At 32.0% G+C, this 18,804-nt stretch overlaps 3 protein-coding genes across 11 annotated transcripts in view; 2 read left to right on the top strand and 1 right to left on the bottom strand.

Annotated features, from left to right (window-relative positions):
• LOC122576462 (elongation of very long chain fatty acids protein 6-like) overlaps nucleotides 1-18,804 on the bottom strand; it is a 35,694-nt gene that overhangs the window by 14,418 nt on the left and 2,472 nt on the right. For 7 of the 8 annotated variants that reach the window (XM_043746806.1, XM_043746809.1, XM_043746808.1 and 4 more), the window contains exon 1: nucleotides 7-318. The exons of the other annotated variant lie outside the window; for it this stretch is intronic. The gene's annotated coding sequence lies outside the window, so the exon portion shown is untranslated. Of the gene's footprint in view, nucleotides 1-6; nucleotides 319-18,804 lie in introns of those variants that run through there. 8 annotated transcript variants of the gene reach the window in all.
• Nucleotides 4,883-8,056, top strand: LOC122576461 (protein TAPT1 homolog). Of its 2 annotated transcripts, XM_043746800.1 has the most exons (8): nucleotides 4,883-5,039; nucleotides 5,107-5,303; nucleotides 5,531-5,685; nucleotides 5,881-5,978; nucleotides 6,395-6,723; nucleotides 7,097-7,194; nucleotides 7,345-7,560; nucleotides 7,648-8,056. In XM_043746800.1, the coding sequence occupies exons 2-8, from the start codon at nucleotides 5,159-5,161 to the stop codon at nucleotides 8,014-8,016; spliced, it is 1,410 nt and encodes a 469-aa protein (XP_043602735.1). In that variant the 5' UTR covers nucleotides 4,883-5,039; nucleotides 5,107-5,158; the 3' UTR covers nucleotides 8,017-8,056. The 2 variants fall into 2 exon arrangements, with proteins under 2 accessions (XP_043602735.1, XP_043602736.1); XM_043746801.1 differs by lacking the exon at nucleotides 5,107-5,303 and having other exon boundaries at nucleotides 4,927-5,039.
• LOC122576460 (hexamerin-1.1-like) lies at nucleotides 12,416-17,041 on the top strand. Its single transcript, XM_043746799.1, has 6 exons — nucleotides 12,416-13,194; nucleotides 13,438-13,771; nucleotides 14,091-14,506; nucleotides 14,846-15,162; nucleotides 15,471-15,826; nucleotides 16,538-17,041. The coding sequence occupies exons 1-6, from the start codon at nucleotides 12,973-12,975 to the stop codon at nucleotides 16,945-16,947; spliced, it is 2,055 nt and encodes a 684-aa protein (XP_043602734.1). The 5' UTR covers nucleotides 12,416-12,972; the 3' UTR covers nucleotides 16,948-17,041.

Raw genomic sequence — 18,804 nt, 5'->3', positions numbered from 1 at the left:
TCATACCTGGCGGTCAGATCACAACCTTTGAACCTCGTAAGACGGAGATGAGCCGTACTTGATGAATCCATTACGAATCCATGATCGTTGATCTTCGTAACACAGAGGAGTGCTGTACACTGATCTGATCTGTAAATCTGCTTACACGAATCTATCTAGATAATTCTGCCCCGTCGTATCCGACGGTCATACCATCAGCTGGTTTTTTTATTATTTTCAATATTCTTGCTACTGATAACTGCTGCTGTTTTAGTTAAAAAAATTTGCTTTTTTCAAACTCGTTTAATTTTTTTCCGCATCCCACATACTTGCAAATTTACATAATATTATACTGTAATCTTTACTCGTTGATAGATCATGAACTACTGAGCAATTTCTAAACATATTAACAGAGTGCGCTATCATTTCGACCTTTGCTTGGAATAATTTTTCCTCGCCGTATGCAAACATCCACAACATTGTGATTTATTTCCAGCCGCATATCTTGAGATCGTAATGTTCTGATATTATACGCTACAGACGAAAAACGTTACACGCGTTATTGAGAAATTAAAGATAGCTCACCTGAGCTATCTCTTTGACGCGGAGTGTACGTCAAACGGAAGATAATATGTTTTGAGACTTTGTCCAAACTATTCGAGAAGATGCTAACAAAACGAGGATCCTTCCACTCTTAGAGGATTTGAAAACAATGCCAGATCATCAATTCGGTTTTTGGAAGCAACATTCTATGATAGAGCAAATTCATCGTCTAACTAATAAAATCAGCCAACATTTAGAAAAGAAACAATATTGCTCTGCGGTATTCGTGGACATTCAGCAGGCGTTCGACAAAGTGTGGCATGAAGGACTTTTGTTCAAACTAAAGAAAATCCTACCACACACCTACTACTCCATCTTAAAATCATATCTAACCAATAGGCTGTTCATAATTAAATACTTAGACGCCATAACTACAACATTCCCAATAGAAGTTTGCATGCCCCAAGGCAGTGTCCTTGGACCCCTACTGTTCTCAATCTACACTGCCAATTTATCAACCTTAACAGAGAAATTTGATAGAAATACAGCGACATTTGTTGACGACACAGCACTACTAACATCTCACTCAGACCCAATAATGGCATCCTCCACTTTCCAGCGAGGTCTCGATTTTATGGGAAAGTGGTTCCACAAATGGGGCTTCAAAATTAACGAAAATAAATCCACACATGTAACCTTCACGCTGCGAGAACAAACATGCCCTCAGGTGACCATTAGCAATATTACTATTTCTAACGAAGACTCAGTCAGATACCTTTGGACAGGAGATTGGCATGGGAATAACTCATCATAGACAAATCGAAGCAACTCAAGGCTAAACTCAAAAAATTCTATTGCCTCATAGGCTGTCGCTCCAACTTAAGCACACAGAGCAAAATATTGCTATATAAACCTGTTTGGACCTATCGGATCCAACTATGGGGAACTGCGAATAACTCCAACATAGAAATTCTTCAACGATTCCAATCAAAAATACTAAGATCCTTAATAAATGCACCTTGGTATGTCACCAACGAAACAATACATCACGACCTTAAGATACCCACAGTTAAAGAAGAAATATCCAAGTTCAGAAACAGATATAATATAAGAGTTAACAACCACCAAAACTCATTAGTTACCCAATTACTTGACACGACGGACCAGATCCGCAGATTAAAAAGACAATACCCTTTAGATTGAAGCATTAAATTCAACTAGAATCAAACATAATATAAATTATTATAATCCAAGTTACTGTACCACGCCAAATGAAGTTACTTAATGAGAATTGCTTGTAAATTGACGACCAAATAAAAAAAAGAAAAAAAATAAACCCTTACCCGTTTCAATGGTCTCGAACGATTACTACATAACTTGGAACTCTAAGATACGAATTGAAGATGTTGGAATTGAGAACCTAATGATTTGTGAACAACGTAAAACATGTGTCAAGTATATTTCATTATTGAATCTTTAACATCTTATTTTAAAAGAAGTTGCTAATACAACACAAATAATAAATTAAATTATAGTGTAATGTACAAAAATACCTACATTCTTGAACTTTTCAATAGGCTTTATTCTCTTGCGAGACTTGTGATTTAAAATGTTTAAAAAAAGATGTATAAGAAAAAACAAAAATAAAAGTCGCGTTTATATCACAATTGGTGGACACACTGACTCTAATTTTGTGTATGATTATTGCAATTAAATTTAATGAGAGCTCGTGAAAAAAGATATTGAAAACGATAAAACGCAGCAAACATTGACCCTACCGACCACATTGCGCGTGGTCATAGAAATTCTCTAAAAGACAAATTTTTAAAGGGTATGGGTTTTCTCCTTCTTCGTACCGAGTACCAAGTGTTCGTTGAAGAAAACGTTGTTTTTATAAAATCATTGATTAATTATTACTAATTTATCACAGATAGAAGAATATCATGTTAATAATGTGGACTATATAATGTAAAATATTATTATGCATTGTACAATACTTTCTAATATTATCAAATATCTGACAATATTTCAAAAAATTGATTTGTACAAAATATGCTCTGAATGCTCAGCATTACAGTTTCAAATATGCTTCATACTAATAAAACATAGTGTGTTTTTTTTTAACGGTTAAACAAAACTGCGCAACAGATGCGATGCTCAGAATGTGTTTAGATATGCCTCTGACAGCGTTCTTTATTGAATATCACAAAAATTCCTGAAAAAAGTAAAATGACGACATTATTATAGAAAATTGGCGAAAAAGGCAGCAAAACGTAAAATATGACAAAATCTAGAAAATCCACATTAAATTAGTATTAAACAATGAAAAAAAATTGTTCGATTTACTTGAAATAAAAAAACCAATTTATACTCGAAATAAAAAGAAATGATTTCTTTAACCTAGTTTCATCTTCGTATTTTTATCGCATACTTTGTCTTATTACTTATTAGTAACGTTAATTATTCGTTAAAAATTCAGATATCGATTAAATACTTGAATAAATGTTAGCAATGGTTCATGAGAGATAAACTTATAAATACACTTGCCTTTATTAAAATAAATCAAATGTTACCAAATGTCATCACAACAAGTTATCGGATTCATCACTGATCACAGCGCCCTTTCGAATTTCGTATATACTCCAATACATCCAAGTTTCCCTCACAGTTCACCAATAATATGCACGAAAGAAGACGGAAGCTTTAAAATAAATGTATAAAAAGAATAAATTACATAAAAATAAAACAATGATCAAAATCAAATTGCGATTTGAAAGCTCATTATACGAACTACCGGAAAATGTCAAGAATACAGGCAAAGAAAAAGGGATGATCAGGTAATAAATTAGAATAGATTACAATGCTAAAGATTATTGAATACGAACGTACATACGTCAATTAAACGAAGTTAAGCGTGAAAGAATGTACGAAGTACTGGAAGAATCGATACCTGACACGGAGTGACATTAAAAAATCGAGTGTGTACGAATAGAAGTCATAAGATTCCTGCAAACTTCTTACTTTTTCAATAATAAGGTGAACGAATATATTATATCCCAAACAAAGAAATACATAATAAGTTAAACTGAAACATAAGTATGCGTCTATGCACGTGAAAAGTAAATACACGTGTGATAATATGTCTATTTTGAACGAAAAAAATTTAAGGATTTGAAATGTAATTACCTGCACTAATTACATATTAGCAATTTAATATGTGTCATATTTAATTTAATTAAACGAAATTGATTAATAGATAGGAAGAATAAAGATGACCATTTTTACGATATTTTATATATGTATAATCTTCATATCTATTACAAGTTCATATAAACAGGGTGTTTGGCTACAGATTTTTCATAATTTAAGGGGTGATTCTTGATGCCGAAATAAAGCGAAAATCAAGAATAAAGAAATTACATTTTTGGCTGTGCTTTTTAGTTATTGACAATTAAAAATCAGACAAAATATCCCTGATGCGAGCAAACCTCTTTACACGAAAGAAAGGCTATAGCCGCCTAAGCAAAGGAGTGCACAGTAATCCTTAATCCAAACGGCATATGGGCGGTAGCCTACTTCGTACAAGTCGTAAAGAAGAAAACTGATATTCAGAGACGTAAACTTCTCATCACAAAATGTCAAATTAATATTCTATATTATTGTATACATCTGTATGTTTATGCTACATATATAAATTTACTGTACCAGTAATAAATTCTCTTGCATAACAAGAGTAAATTCAGTAATAAAACATTTTTTACAAACAGTAATTACTACTTATTAAGTAATAATTATTTATATTAAGCTATATTTATATAATATATAATATATATTTATATAATATATATAATTATTTATATAAGCTATTTATATTAATAGTAGTAATAGCACATTATGAGTTACAAATTCAAAATTAACATACAGTAAATGATTAACTTATATTTAAACATTTGAAGGTTATAAGATATTATTTAGCAAACTGATAAACTTAGATTAGATAAATATCTATTTTCTATTTAAAAATTTTAGCTATCAAATTATTTTTATAATGTAATGTATCTTCCAATACGTATATTTCAATTACAGACTAAACGTGTTACATTCAGTAATTAGTACTCAGGTATAGTAACATATTATATTATATTATATAGTACATAGCATATAACATATTATATATTACATTATAGTAGTAATTTGTACTATCGGATGAATTTTTTATTATGTAATAAAATGAATCAAAATAAAATAAATCCAAGATACAAGAATAATATAAGACAATTTACACTTTAAAAAACGCTTGAGGGTCAATGTTGCAAAAAGTTCAATATAAACGTCACTTACGCAAACGATTATTCATCCATAGGTAGAGATATTATTTTTATGCTAAACGTTCTTATTAGTCTGTGTTAGTTCATGCTGCTAGATATAGAGCGATTTTAATTTATATAATGTTTTGCAAAGAAAATTATAACTTGATCCCTTACATAATTGGCGAACCGAGATTTAGAAGTAAAGAGGTAATTTAAATAATCTAGAATATATCAACAGGAGACGAGAAATTTAAAGTTAAAAACGGTCCTACAGTGAAACGAGAAATTTTGAGGTTAGGAAATAACAAAATAAAAAATACGCAGAAATGAATACCGAAGAAAATTGGCGAAGTTATACTGATAAAACATACGTAAAAATTAAACCTACGAAACAATTGGATAGTCATATTAATAAAATTCAAGATATGAAAGCCCAATTAAAAGTTGAGGAATATCAGCATAGAAAATCAGGTAATTTTGTTTGAACTGTCATTTGTTTAGTAAATTGTTTATTAACGTGAAATTATAAATTTTTCGTAATAATGTACAGAGTGTTATAAAATGAGGGATCTAAGACTTTAGGAGCTTATGGTGCTCACTAAGGAGAATAAAAATGTTTAAGAAATATAGGTTCTAAAAGCAATCTTTTTGTTTTTTGTAAATTTTTGTATTGTAAATGATTTTCATTGTCATTACAGGTGTGTCTCTTACACAGTTTCTACGAACAGAATTAACAAGAGGCTATCAGTTAGAGAATGATGAGGAAAGTTTCTCTGCAAGAAGAGAAAAACTTTATTCATTTATGAAAATTCCAAAAGAAGTTGAAAAATTTATGGCCTATGGATTTTTACAAGTATGCATATATAGAATGTTTTTTTATAAGTATTAAATGAGTTTAATATGCAGTTTATAAAAGTAATCTAATTATTTTTTATAGTATTTCACATAATCTTAATGCTTTCATGAATTTAAGATTAATGTTCTTCTATGTTATATATGTGTGTATGTGTTAAAGATAAGTGTATAATAGAACAATTTTCTGTTGCAGTGTGCGGATTCTTTTCTATTTGTTTATACATTTTTACCACTAAGGTTCATGATGGCACTATGGACAATGGTTACAAGACCCCTATGGCATTGTCTCGGGTAAATTTATATTTATATTGGTTAACATGTTCAAGATTGACAATGTTATATATATGCAATACAATATCTAAACAAAAACATTGTCATATATACATCTAAGGAAGATATTAATATCCACAGATATCAGGAAAATAAAGTCATATGAAAGTGTGTAGAAAAACAAAATTGATATTGATTGAAAATTAAAGTAATATATAAGGTGGTTCAGCTAAATGGGATCACCTAAATATCTGCCTTATTTATTATGCTCATATAGCCTGGGTCAATTGCTAAGTATCACTTTTTATAGATTTATACAAATAATGAATCATAAAAGGGACAAAAGCCATTCATAAATACTCCCAAATGTTCATTCATACCACATTAAAATTTGATTACACATATTCTATTCTATATAAAATAAATTTATGGTTTAGAAAGAAGAGGGATTTAAGAGTTGGAGAACGATACCTAAGACCAGCAGAAATGTGTGACCTTTTGAAAGGAATCGTGGTGATCAGCTGTTGGGCAGCTACATGGAAGGTTGACACTTCGATGATGTACCATTTGGTGAAAAGTCAGTCTGTGATAAAACTCTACATATTTTATAATATGTTGGAAGTCGGTGATAAATTATTCAGTGCTTTTGGGCAAGATATAATAGATGCCCTTTTCTGGACAGCTACAGAGCCTAGATCAAAGTCACAAGCAAGATCTCAACATTTGGGCATCCTACCTCATCTATTGTTTGCTTTTACCTATGTTTGTATCCTTTCTATAAACATTGGGTATAGAAGAAAATTTTGTACTACATTTAATATTACTTTGGAAGATTTATTAGAATCTATGAGGTTTTGATTTAGGTTTATTACTGGAGATACTAGTTTTCTATATTTTAATGGATGTTTAAATTAAAGCACTATTGCAACTACAGTATTGGAAATATTAATTGTATCGCTCAAATTTTTTAAGACCTTTTAATCTTGAAAATATCAAAATAATAATTACAATTCATATCAAACTTTATAGTGCATTATTATCACTAAAAATTGAAAATATTTCAGTTGTATTATATGGAGTGTATTATATTGAGATATAAATGATTTTAATATTTTCCTATGCAATATTTACTTTCATAGTATTACACAGTATTTTGGTACTTTTCCAAGCCACAACTTTGAATGTTGCTATAAACAGTAGCAACAAAGCTCTGCTCACTATAATGATGTCTAATAATGTAAGTTATCACTAATATGTTACTCTTCATAGAGCATTTTTAAAAGAATTGGATAAAAAAAGTTATTTGTATAAAAATAATAAGAAAAATCAAGAGACACACATTCTACAGTGTAACATAATAATGCTATTGCATGAACTTCTATTTCAGTTTGTAGAATTGAAAGGTTCTGTGTTTAAGAAATTTGACAAGAACAATCTCTTTCAACTATCTTGTGCAGACGTAAGGGAACGTTTTCATTTAATGATGCTCCTTCTTGCTGTAAATCTTCAAACAATGAAGGAATATGCATGGAAAGCTGAACGACTCGCAGTGCTTCTTCCAGATTGTATAATGTTGCTCTCTGCTGAAGTCCTCGTAGATTGGGTAAATAGATTATCATAGTTTTCAAAGATAACCATCAGAGAGAGACTTGTCTTTTTAAGGCATTTATCGAATTACTTTCTACAATAGGTTAAACACGCCTTTATAACTCGTTTCAATGAACTTCATTCAACAGTATACAGAGATTATACTATTAAAGTAGCCTATGATATGGCTCAAACTCGGCAGGAGAGCGCCTTCTCTGATCCATCAGATGTAGTAGCCCGTAGGATGGGTTTTATTCCCCTTCCTCTAGGAGTTGCAATAGGAAGAGTTCTTTGTACGACTATTACACCACCTGTTCAACCAGCCAATATAATTTTGTTGCTTCTAGCCTATTTTATTCTGGTGACATTCAAGATCTTAAATAGCTTGATAATTCTTGGCAAAGCATGTGATATAATTTTGTCACATTCCAAAAAATCGGACAATAAAGTGACGTATAATTGTATGGAATAGTATTTGAATATGAGTAAATCAAAAAATTTAGAACAAAATTGTAATTATGTTTTTATAACATTTTGTTCCTCTTCTTACTTGGGACTGGTAATTGATAATTATTGGACTATAAATTCAATTAAGGACTCTAGTGTTTTACAGAAGAAGATTTGAATATTATTATGTATATAAAAGATGTAGAAAGAAATAGTTCACATTTATATTTATATGAAATATTTATATTTATTGAACAGTGGTATTTTTTAATATATTAAATATTAGATGTACTTTTTTTCATTAAGTAACGTCTTATGAATGTTCTATTGGTTTTGCTCCACAGACAGAACTTTTAGCTAAGTTTTTACCTGTGCATCTCTGTTTAAATTTCTTCTTCATATTATACAATGCAGAGGATAATTTATTTTCTTCGTGCTTTGGAAATGTGATATTGTACACTGGTATATTGCTGCGTTGTTTATCTCTAGTCACAGGTGATCGCGAAATGTATAGATAGTTACTATAACCCAAGAATGTTCTGAGTGTGGTAACTTTCTAAAAGTACATATGCAATATTCATAGAAATTAATTGATTTTAATTTTAGCGTATTTTAGAAAATTTATTTTAGAAAAATTCCCTGAGTTATCATTGTAATATTTTGAAATACATATTCTTTTATGTAATTTGAAATATTTTATGTTTAATGTTATATTTTATATAATCAATTTGTAAAAAAAAGAGCGACACAATCAATTCTGACTTCATTGTGATTTTTAATTTAAAATTAATAAACATAAATAAGAAAATATTTGTATGTAACTTATTTATTAATATATTTATAATAAGTAATGACAATATTATATAATTTAATTGTTTACTATAAAAAAACTCCCTCATTTTTTTTAATAATGATATTAATCCATTATTATTTACCATCATTTAAAAGTATAGTTAAAGTAGATTTAACAATGATTTACTTTTGTAAATTGGGCATAAGAACTATAACTTACTCTACCATACAACTCAAATTCTTGTAAACGATCCTGCATCTCTGTCACCCATGATAACAAGCTGTTTTCCAAACTTTCATGCTTATATAGGCATTGTATATTATTTTTTAATCTTTCAAGAATCATTTTAAGTACTATGACCATATTAGCATACTCAGAGGATGCTAGAATTATATCTTTCTCTGAAAGTGGAAGGTGCATTTCTCACAAGTGTTTATTAGCCGTCTTCAAAAGATTAAGTGATTTGATATCTAAAATAAGTAATATTTTAAATAAAATATCTTGTAATTTTAATGTATGAAATTGTAACTTAGTTTCGAATTAGAAACTATATAGTTCTTGTGGTAAAAGTTTTTGATACTGAAATAAATTCAGGAAAATATTCCATCTATTTATAGATTAAGGTTTATATAATGAAATTTATTTCAAATATAGTTCAATTTTGTAAGAGATAGAAAATAATTTAATTTAAATTAATTTAAAATAATTTTGCTCCTATATTCTTATTTGGAAAATATTCAGCACTTAGTTTTAAAGCAGTATTTAATAAAAAAAACATAAAAATCTATATATTTAATCACTATATAATAGTAGTAGTAGTAATAATAGTAATAATGAATCATACTATATTAATTTTGTATTATAGGCTCTGTATTATGATTTATTACCTTACCTTTACCAAATTAATATGTTCTTATATAAATCTTACTATTTTCAATTTTTAAAGAAGTATATTTATGTATTCAAAATGACTAATAAAATAAATAGATAACATTTTTGCTGTAAACAAACTGAATTTAGTTACACATTAAATAAAAATGTGATATTTATAAACATTAAATTTTCAAATTTACTACAACAAAATTGATATAACAAAATCCAACGTTTCACATATTACTATTTAATATACAATTTATAAATATCGTTTAGTATTATAAGTTTGCATTATAACATAATTGTAGAACTGTTGCTTTAGTTACCGACTTGAAGTAAAAGTATTTATGTATGTATGTATAATTTCATTACTTATCAGTGCAGCAGATAAGGTGTACGAAATTTTCCCTTGGATCGAATGTTCAAGACATTGACCTTATGCACCATATTTATCAATTGAATTAATAACGAAATTATACACCTATGTGTATTTTATTTATTCTACGAAAGTATTTTATTTATTTAACAGAAGTATGTCCAAAAGAAAGGAATAATGAAATTAAAGAATTAACTAATAACCTTTTAGATGATTATTAAGAAAAATGTTTATTTTTATCTTCTTATTTCTTACTAGAAGTAGTGTAATATTTAATATTTTCGAAAAAATAATAAAACACTCTCTAATAATAGATGTTTAATTAATTGCATTCTAATATTTTCTGTAAATATGATAATATTCATAATATTATTTATTCGTACTATCCATGATTTAATATTAACAAAATAAATCAACGAAAAGCATCAAGTTATTAAGTATAATTTTCGTTAATATATTTTGTTAATATTAAAACATGAATAATAAAAACAGATAATATTATAAATAATAATACAAATATAAATAATGTTATTGTAGTATAAGTCTTACAGAAAAATATTCTCGTTTTATCTTCCCTCTTCTTTTATTTATTACACAACCTTATTTTGCCATTTACAAGATTATGTACGTATAAATGTTTGACTTCTGATAAATCCTATTTCAACATTATTCTTAACCCAAACAATACTATAACATTTTTATCATATGGCCACCGTATTAATTAATAAGCTTTCGAAAATAGTATAATTCTATTTCGTTTACAGAAAAAAAAAATCACGCGACAGATATAATTATTTTTTCCTTCTTTTTTACATTCAATATACCGTTCAGTAAAAGTCTGAGAAATCCATTCCATTAACTTTAGTGTTTTTCCATATGCCTGTTATTCTCACATTAATCTATTGAAACAATAACACTTTTCGTGCTCGTATTTTGCCTTTGATCCACGTCACGCTCTGCAATTAAGAGACAAATGTTATTTACTTATTCACTGACCCGTGAATTACATATTCGTCTGCGACATTGAATATTATTGAGATAAAAAAACCGACAGAAATGTGAGAAACAGATACGCCAATCTGTTTTAATTACTTTGCACGTTATTAATATAAATTTTGTTCCTATAGTTAATAGAAGTAATTTACAAAATTTCTATGGACCTGCGTCATTGGTTGTGAGGATCATTGCATCCCTTTTATCGCTTAGATCGTCTTACATTCGTTCGTGTAAGGAAATTTGCCAGTCCTTGGCGTACTTTTACTTCACATCTTAAGCTACATATATAATATACATTTGATTGATACATTTGATCAGATTAAAAATTCATACTTCGATTTAGGAAATGACAGAGATATATTCTGCGTGTAGAAAATAATTCAGTACAAAAGCCAGCATAGAGAATAATTTAAAAGATTGCGGATCATTGTAAGAATTACTAAATTAAGTAAAACGCTCTAATAACCGTAATATTGTTTCATTGATGTAACTGCAAATAATGAAAGAAAGAAAAAATTATTTATTTATTGAATATCGTGAATTATATAATATACGTTCGAATGATTTGGTTACAAATTTATACTTCAATTTCGAAGCGTTTATTGTTCTACGAAGAGAAGGATATAATGTTAAACATAAATTGGAGGAACATACCGAGCCTTGTCAGCATATTTACTCGTTTCCAGATCATAGAAAAACTTTCCATTCAAATAATTCTCTTTACGTTAACTAACGTAGTGGGGCAGTCTGGAAAATTTACAATAGAGTGACTGGAACGTTCTACGATTTAATTAGAAAGGAACAAAAAGTAGAACACAGATGATTAATAATTGTTTCCATTAACAATGTTTAATAGAAAAGGAGACAGAAATAAGAAATAAATGTATTTACCTTGACGCTAATAACACTATAATGAGGCTCTCAAAAGTGCTTGTCATCTTTTTAGATTACTAAACGATTATCAGAATTATATAAAATATATATATACACAGACTGGGATAAAGTTCTAGCTTGGCCAATACGATGTTCGTTGAATCAACACGTATAGTCGTTGGAATATTCGAAACGTCCATCGAGCATTCAATGGGCTCATTCTGAAGCGTTCTTCGGATGATTCTTGCGTTTTTTAAAATGCGTGAAAAATAATTAGGTCTTCCAACGAGACGGAGAGGAGACAGAGGAGTCTTGAAGGCAGTTTTCAACTGGTCATTGCATTGCGAGTATTCTAATTACTACGCGTGAAGTTGATATTCACCGACTAGGTGAATATTAAAATTTGGTAGATTAGCCGAAAGATCTCCAAATATTAATTTTCTATCGGTTTAAACATCGATTATGATCGGTACGATGACTTCAGGCCGCCAAGGGTTAAATTCGCCACTAGAAACAAGTAGTAAAATACGTAACATAAATAATGCATCGTATAAATACGTAATAATAATCAATAATAATAGTAATAATAATGAATTCCAAACAAAATTAACAAAAGTATTTATAACGTATTGGTAGAAGCTTAAAACATAAAGAATTTGACGATCGCAACAAGATTAACTCCGTGCATCTCGAGTCGACTCACGGATTACAAAATTTTTCTCAGAAATAAAATACGAAGATAATTGACGGTATCCTACTAAGAATCGAAATATTTCAAGACATAAACTGATCGCTATATGATTGCATGTCCTAGTCTCAAACGTATCGAAATCGTATTCGCGCACAATCCTATGCCGAATCTTTTCCTTTCGACGGATGTGCCTGTTAATAATCAACCGTACAAATATACAGGGATATTGATGACACACAGTATCTCCGTGGGCACGATGTGGGTCAGAGGTTCAGCGTGATTATTGTATTACGAATAAGTATAAAAGCACGCGGTGGATCGTCAACCGGTACACAGCGACCAGCTGAATCCAGGGTGCAGCCGAATTTTCATCGCGGGGATGTTCAAGTTGACTTTGTTAGCGGCGCTAGCCGCTATTTGCGTAGTGCAGAGCGCATCATTCTCTGGAAGTCGCACCGCCGACATGGACTTTCTCCATAAGCAGAAGAAGATCTTCGATCTGTTGTTCTACGTTAGACAGGCAGACCTAAGCGATGCTGAATGGTATGACATAGGAAGGAACTACAACATGGAGACAAATATGGACATGTACAAAGACAAGGTGATTCTCCATGTTCACGGTTTCATGACCATAGTTATAATTATTCGATGAATTATACCTGTTACCACTTCATCGAACCGATCCCGAACGTTTAACCATTATAATTTAACAACATTCGATTAAAATAACAATCGATCATGATGCATTAATTTCTACTACGATGGATGTATCGTAGTAATAATTGTTGTTACAATATATTCTAATTTTTGAACATTATATATGTCTTGCATCTACTTGTTTCAGAATGTCGTACAAAAGTTCTTTTGGTGGTACAAGCAAGGAATGTTCCTTGTCCGTGATGCCATCTTCACACCATTCAACACTGAGCACATATACGAAATGAGAATGCTGTTCGAGTTGTTCTACAACGCCAAGGACTTCCAAACGTTCTACAAAACTGCTTGTTGGGCCCGACTTCGCATGAACAGCGACATGTTCACTACGGCGTTCTCCGTTGCCGTGTTCTATAGAAGCGACTGTAAATACATGAGATTGCCAGCGATCTATGAGATCTACCCTAACTTTTTCTTCGATTCAAGCGTGATACAAGAAGCACAATACTTGAAGATGTCTCAAGGTAGCTATACCTTTCTATTTTACAGTATAGTTATAAAATAAATGTAAGTAGTTACATACTACTAGTTAGATATAGAGTAGTTAGATAGAGTAGTTGAAAATAGTAATTTGAAATTGAATTTCAAATGATTCGTCTAATACGTGAGTAGCAATCTATTTTTCGAATAACATATTCAGATCCTGTTTTCTCCTAAACGAGAATCTACGAAATATAGAAAGGGAAAAAAGGACATTTTTTATAAAGATTCTAATAGCGGGAAGTCTTGGAAAAGTCCCCATCCGTCGATTTTAAATAAATAAAGTCAACCTTCTTCTTTCAGGAAGTGGTGCCGGAATGGGCAACATCGAAACTTACGTAGTGACCGCCAACTACTCGAGCAATTACATGATGCCATACACGGACGACGAATATAAACTCGACTACTTCATGGAGGATGTCGGAATTAACGCGTATTACTACTACATCCGACAGATATTCCCCTACTGGATGTCCAGCAGCAAATACAACATGCCTAAAGAGATACGTGGACAATTTTATTATTTCATCCACCAGCAATTATTGGCCAGGTACTTCCTTGAACGAATGTCAAACGATCTTGGAAAGATAGAGGACTTCGACTGGAACAAGTCAATCTACCCTGGATACTTCTCGACGATGATGTACCCCAATGGCATACCTTTCCCACAAAGAGACAGATATTCGGCTCTACCCTATTATAAATACAAGTATCTTAAGGTGAGTATTACATTTTATCGCAATAACAACGAGCTTAAAAGTTTGCTCCTTTACGACTAAGTTAATTACAAGAAAAACAGCTAGTACTACTTAAAACCTGACGATCTTCAATTTAAACTGAAAAAATTTCAATAATATAATTCACAAAGCCATCGTCGATAAAAGTCAAATAATTTACTTTGTAAGAATTATTAGCAGGAGCAAAATATGCCAACAACGGTCAATATAAATAACAAAAAAGAAAATTCAAAGTATACGTTGAATCTTCCGAAAATAATAATCGTGATGTCCGATATGAAGGGTAAAATGAAAATTCAAAGTGCACGTTCGATTCTCCAGGAAATCAACGCCCTGGAATTGCGTATAATGGACGCCATTGACTCTGGCTATCTGATAGACCAATATGGAAAGAAGGTAGACATCTACACACCGGAAGGTTTGAACATGCTCGGCAACGTGATAGAAGGGAATGTAGATTCTTGCAACACCAGATTCTACGGCATGTACGACGCACTTGCACGTGACATCCTTGGCTTCAACTTCGACTTCTACAACAAGAACAAGGTGATCCCCAGCGTCCTCCAATCCTACTCTACCAGCATGAGAGATCCGGCATTCTATATGCTTTACAAAAAGATCATGACTTACTTCTTCAGGTATGTTGGCTGTTTAGAAGATGTCAGAAAGATATGTGAACGACATCAGATCGTTATTAACGTATTCGTATCGTTACAAGCAGAAGTCTCGACGAAGAGCAAAATTTTGCTATCCTGCAACAAACTTTTCAATCAATTTATCAGTATCTTTCATAAGATTCAGTTTAAAAAACGTCTTATTAGATGATAATCATCTGTACGCACGAATAACTGTAATTATAATTAATCTCAACTACTCTTTACAATAATTTGAAAAGTTTCATGTATTTTCTACTTCTTACTAATTGTTACATGTTATGTTCGCGCAGATACAAGAAATTCCAGCCTCAGTACTCTCAGAGCGAACTGCAAGTGCCAGGTGTGAAATTCGAATCCGTGAATATCGACAAACTGTACACGTACTTCGACACCTGCGACACTCTGATCAGCAATGCAGTACCAGTGGATAGCTTCAAGGGTGGAATGTACCTTCGTCTGAAGGCACGACGCGCTTGCCTCAACTACCAGCCGTTCACCTACAAAATCAACATCAATTCCGACAAAGAAATGAAGGGAATGCTGAGAATCTTCCTTGGGCCAGCCTTCGACGAGGTGCAACAGGATATGATCTACTTACAGAAGTACTATTACTACTTCGTGGAAATGGACAGATTCGCCGTGAACCGTTAGTATCTTATTTATTTTTCTTTATTATTCTCCGTACGAATAATATATTATTCAATATGCTATTTAACGCTGATCTTATCAGGCCCGGTCAAATTTCAAAATTTATTTAAAGTTGTACATCGTTACTTCTTTTCTTCGTCTAACTTCATGTAATTTCTCGATTTTCGTTAATATAAGAACTTGCAGGAAGTTAGATGAACAAAAGAAATAACGACGAATGTACAATTTTTAATTAAATTTTGAAACCGGTCATTTGACCAGGCTTGGTAATGTTAGTGTTAACTAGTTAGCTGTTGCGACCTCTTTGGAAAGCGTGAACTTAAAACGTATCGCAAAAAGTAAACGATGACGAATATACTCGTCCAACACAGAGTCTGCGTGGCTGTTACAATATGGAATTAAGTTGTAACGAAATGACTGTTTTTTAATTTTATTACTGGTAGGACTTGTCCTAACACAAAATACTGCAATTTCTTCATGACGAGTATACTCGTCAAAGACAGCTAACTTGATCAATCGAGCTTAAAGAACCTCTTTAGTCCTTGATCGATGCAATAAGACAGCTCAGATGAAGCAAGCTGTTTTCGACCTTTATTATTATTATTACTATTATTATTATTATTATTATTATTATTATTATTATTATTATTATTATTATTATTATTATTATTGATCGATATTCAATCGAGCCTTCTGTTTACTCTCACAGTCCATTCCGGAAGCAACAGCATCGAACGTCGCAGCTCGGAGTCCCTTATCACTGCACCTGGCATGATGTCAAGTGACATATACTACGACAAACTGAACAAGGCAATCAGTGGAAGCGAGCCATTCACGTACTCCGAAAGGGTGTTCGGCTTCCCAGAACGCCTCACTCTGCCACGTGGTAAACAAGAAGGTTTAAAGTACAAGATGTTCTTCTTCCTGAGCTCGTTGGAAGAAAGCAGCATGAACTCGTACGAAATGCCTCTGTACGGAAAGATGATGTTCGACAGCATGCCATTCGGATTCCCATTGGACAGACCCATGTTCGCATGGAACTACACCATTCCTAACATGTTCTTCAAGGACGTGTACATTTACAATCGCCCGTACGAAAAAGAAAGGATGAATTACTAAACCGATGAGATTTTTATAAACAGCGTTTTCCCTTTATCGATTGTTAACGATCTTGCAAAAGATTCTTCGAATAAAGAATTCTGAATGAAACGAACTTTTGGGTTATGTTTCTGTTTACGTATTGGCCTTCTATTGTACACGTAGTATCAACAGCTTACTTCATAAGATCATTCCAAAATTAATCAAATAATTTTTTGGTGTTATGCCTTCTAACTTTATCGGTTTCCTCGTACGTTATATATTTATGTGTTCGTTTCTTGTATTAACGCGATCGTTAGCGATGTCCTCAAGTAGTCGCAAGCAGGTTCGAACATTCATCGAATGAATTTGAAACCTCCAGCAGACTCGAAGCTAAACATGACATATTCGAACCCTCCACGGATACTTGGAGATAAAGAAGGTATTCTTAACACTTTACCGACCGCTAGTGATTCAACAGCATACGCACGTCCGACCGGCATCACAGGCGCAAATTCTCCCTGGCGCCGGCTCTGTTTCGGTTTAGACTCTCCAATACCATTCTTTTTGTTCATCGCGAACGGTACGTTTTTCAAATTGATATAAAACTGTGGGAGCTTACAAAGCAACGCAAAGAACAAATTACTGCTCAAATAATGAGAAAGATTGTCGGCGACAAAAAGCCGATTAATAGACTATCGGTCGATAAGCGTCGGCGACAAAAAATCAATTAATCGGCTATCGGTCGGTAAAATGTTAAGTAAAATTCAAACAACAAGTTTAAAAGTTTACGAGTATCTATAAATCTTCCATTCACTCAAAGTTATTTTTCTTGGCTATCGTTCTTAAATAGCTACAAGTACGACAATCGTTCAAATAAGATTTACAGCAATCCCGTTTACCGTCTACGATTCTGTATAATTTTCCTTTTGTTGGAAGAATTCAATTTCAACGATAGTTTCAGTCGACGAAACGACTGTACTCCCTCGTTGACGACGTTTTATCAACTTTCTCGAGAATGGAAATTGTCGAGGCGAGAGTAAAGTCATCCTTATGTTTGTGTTACGGTGTCCAAATTTTTATTCTGAGTTGTTCTAGGGATGCAAGTACGTGTTCCAAAAGAAGAACCCTTTGCCTGTACATTATTGTTGTTGAAATAAAGAGAAATATCCGTCGTGTTACGGATGTTAGCGTTCGCTAATTTTTTCCTAAACTAAGTACGATATTGAACCGATATTTTGGAACAATATCTAGAACAGCTAAAGTGATTGAATACGTTGAGGAACATCTTCTAATGTAAAATATGTAAAATACGTTCGATTTTTAAAAAATGGAGGGCAGGTCAAAAGTGCAACCTTTCGCGGTTGCCTCCGAAATCTTTTGAAATAAATCATTATTTGCTTTGGAGCAACGTAGAACAAACGTGAAACAACTTGGAACAACAAGAGAAAATACAAGATTTATACGAATTATAGTCGAAGATCGAATATCTGATAAGTACAATGAACCAACTATCGCATACATTTTATTAGTAGCATTCCAGCTCCATGAATCTTGGATTGGTCTCGATGAAAATATTCGAACACCTACGCAGAACATTTGTATTAGTGTGTTACGTGCATTAAAGGGGACCTTTTGAAATTTCGTTAGCCCTGCAATGAGGCACAACTATCGTGATTAGATTTAATAATAAAATTTGAATCTATGCAGGGATACTGGACGAACGGCTAAAGGCAGAGGTGGAAACCAAACTGGAAGAGAGCCAATTTGGATTCAGAAAAGGAAGAGGAGTAACCGACGCAGTGTTCGTGATAAGTCACATCATTGACAAGCAGCTGAGTAGAGAAAGAGGGAAGTTGTTTGCCTGTTTTGCGGACTTAAGAGCGGCGTTTGACAGAC

The sequence above is a fragment of the Bombus pyrosoma genome, linkage group LG16, assembly GCF_014825855.1.
Source record: "Bombus pyrosoma isolate SC7728 linkage group LG16, ASM1482585v1, whole genome shotgun sequence".
NCBI classification, from domain to species: Eukaryota; Metazoa; Arthropoda; class Insecta; order Hymenoptera; family Apidae; genus Bombus; species Bombus pyrosoma.
The sequence above is the reverse complement of the archived record's forward strand: the minus strand, read 5'-3'. Positions and strand labels throughout refer to the sequence as shown.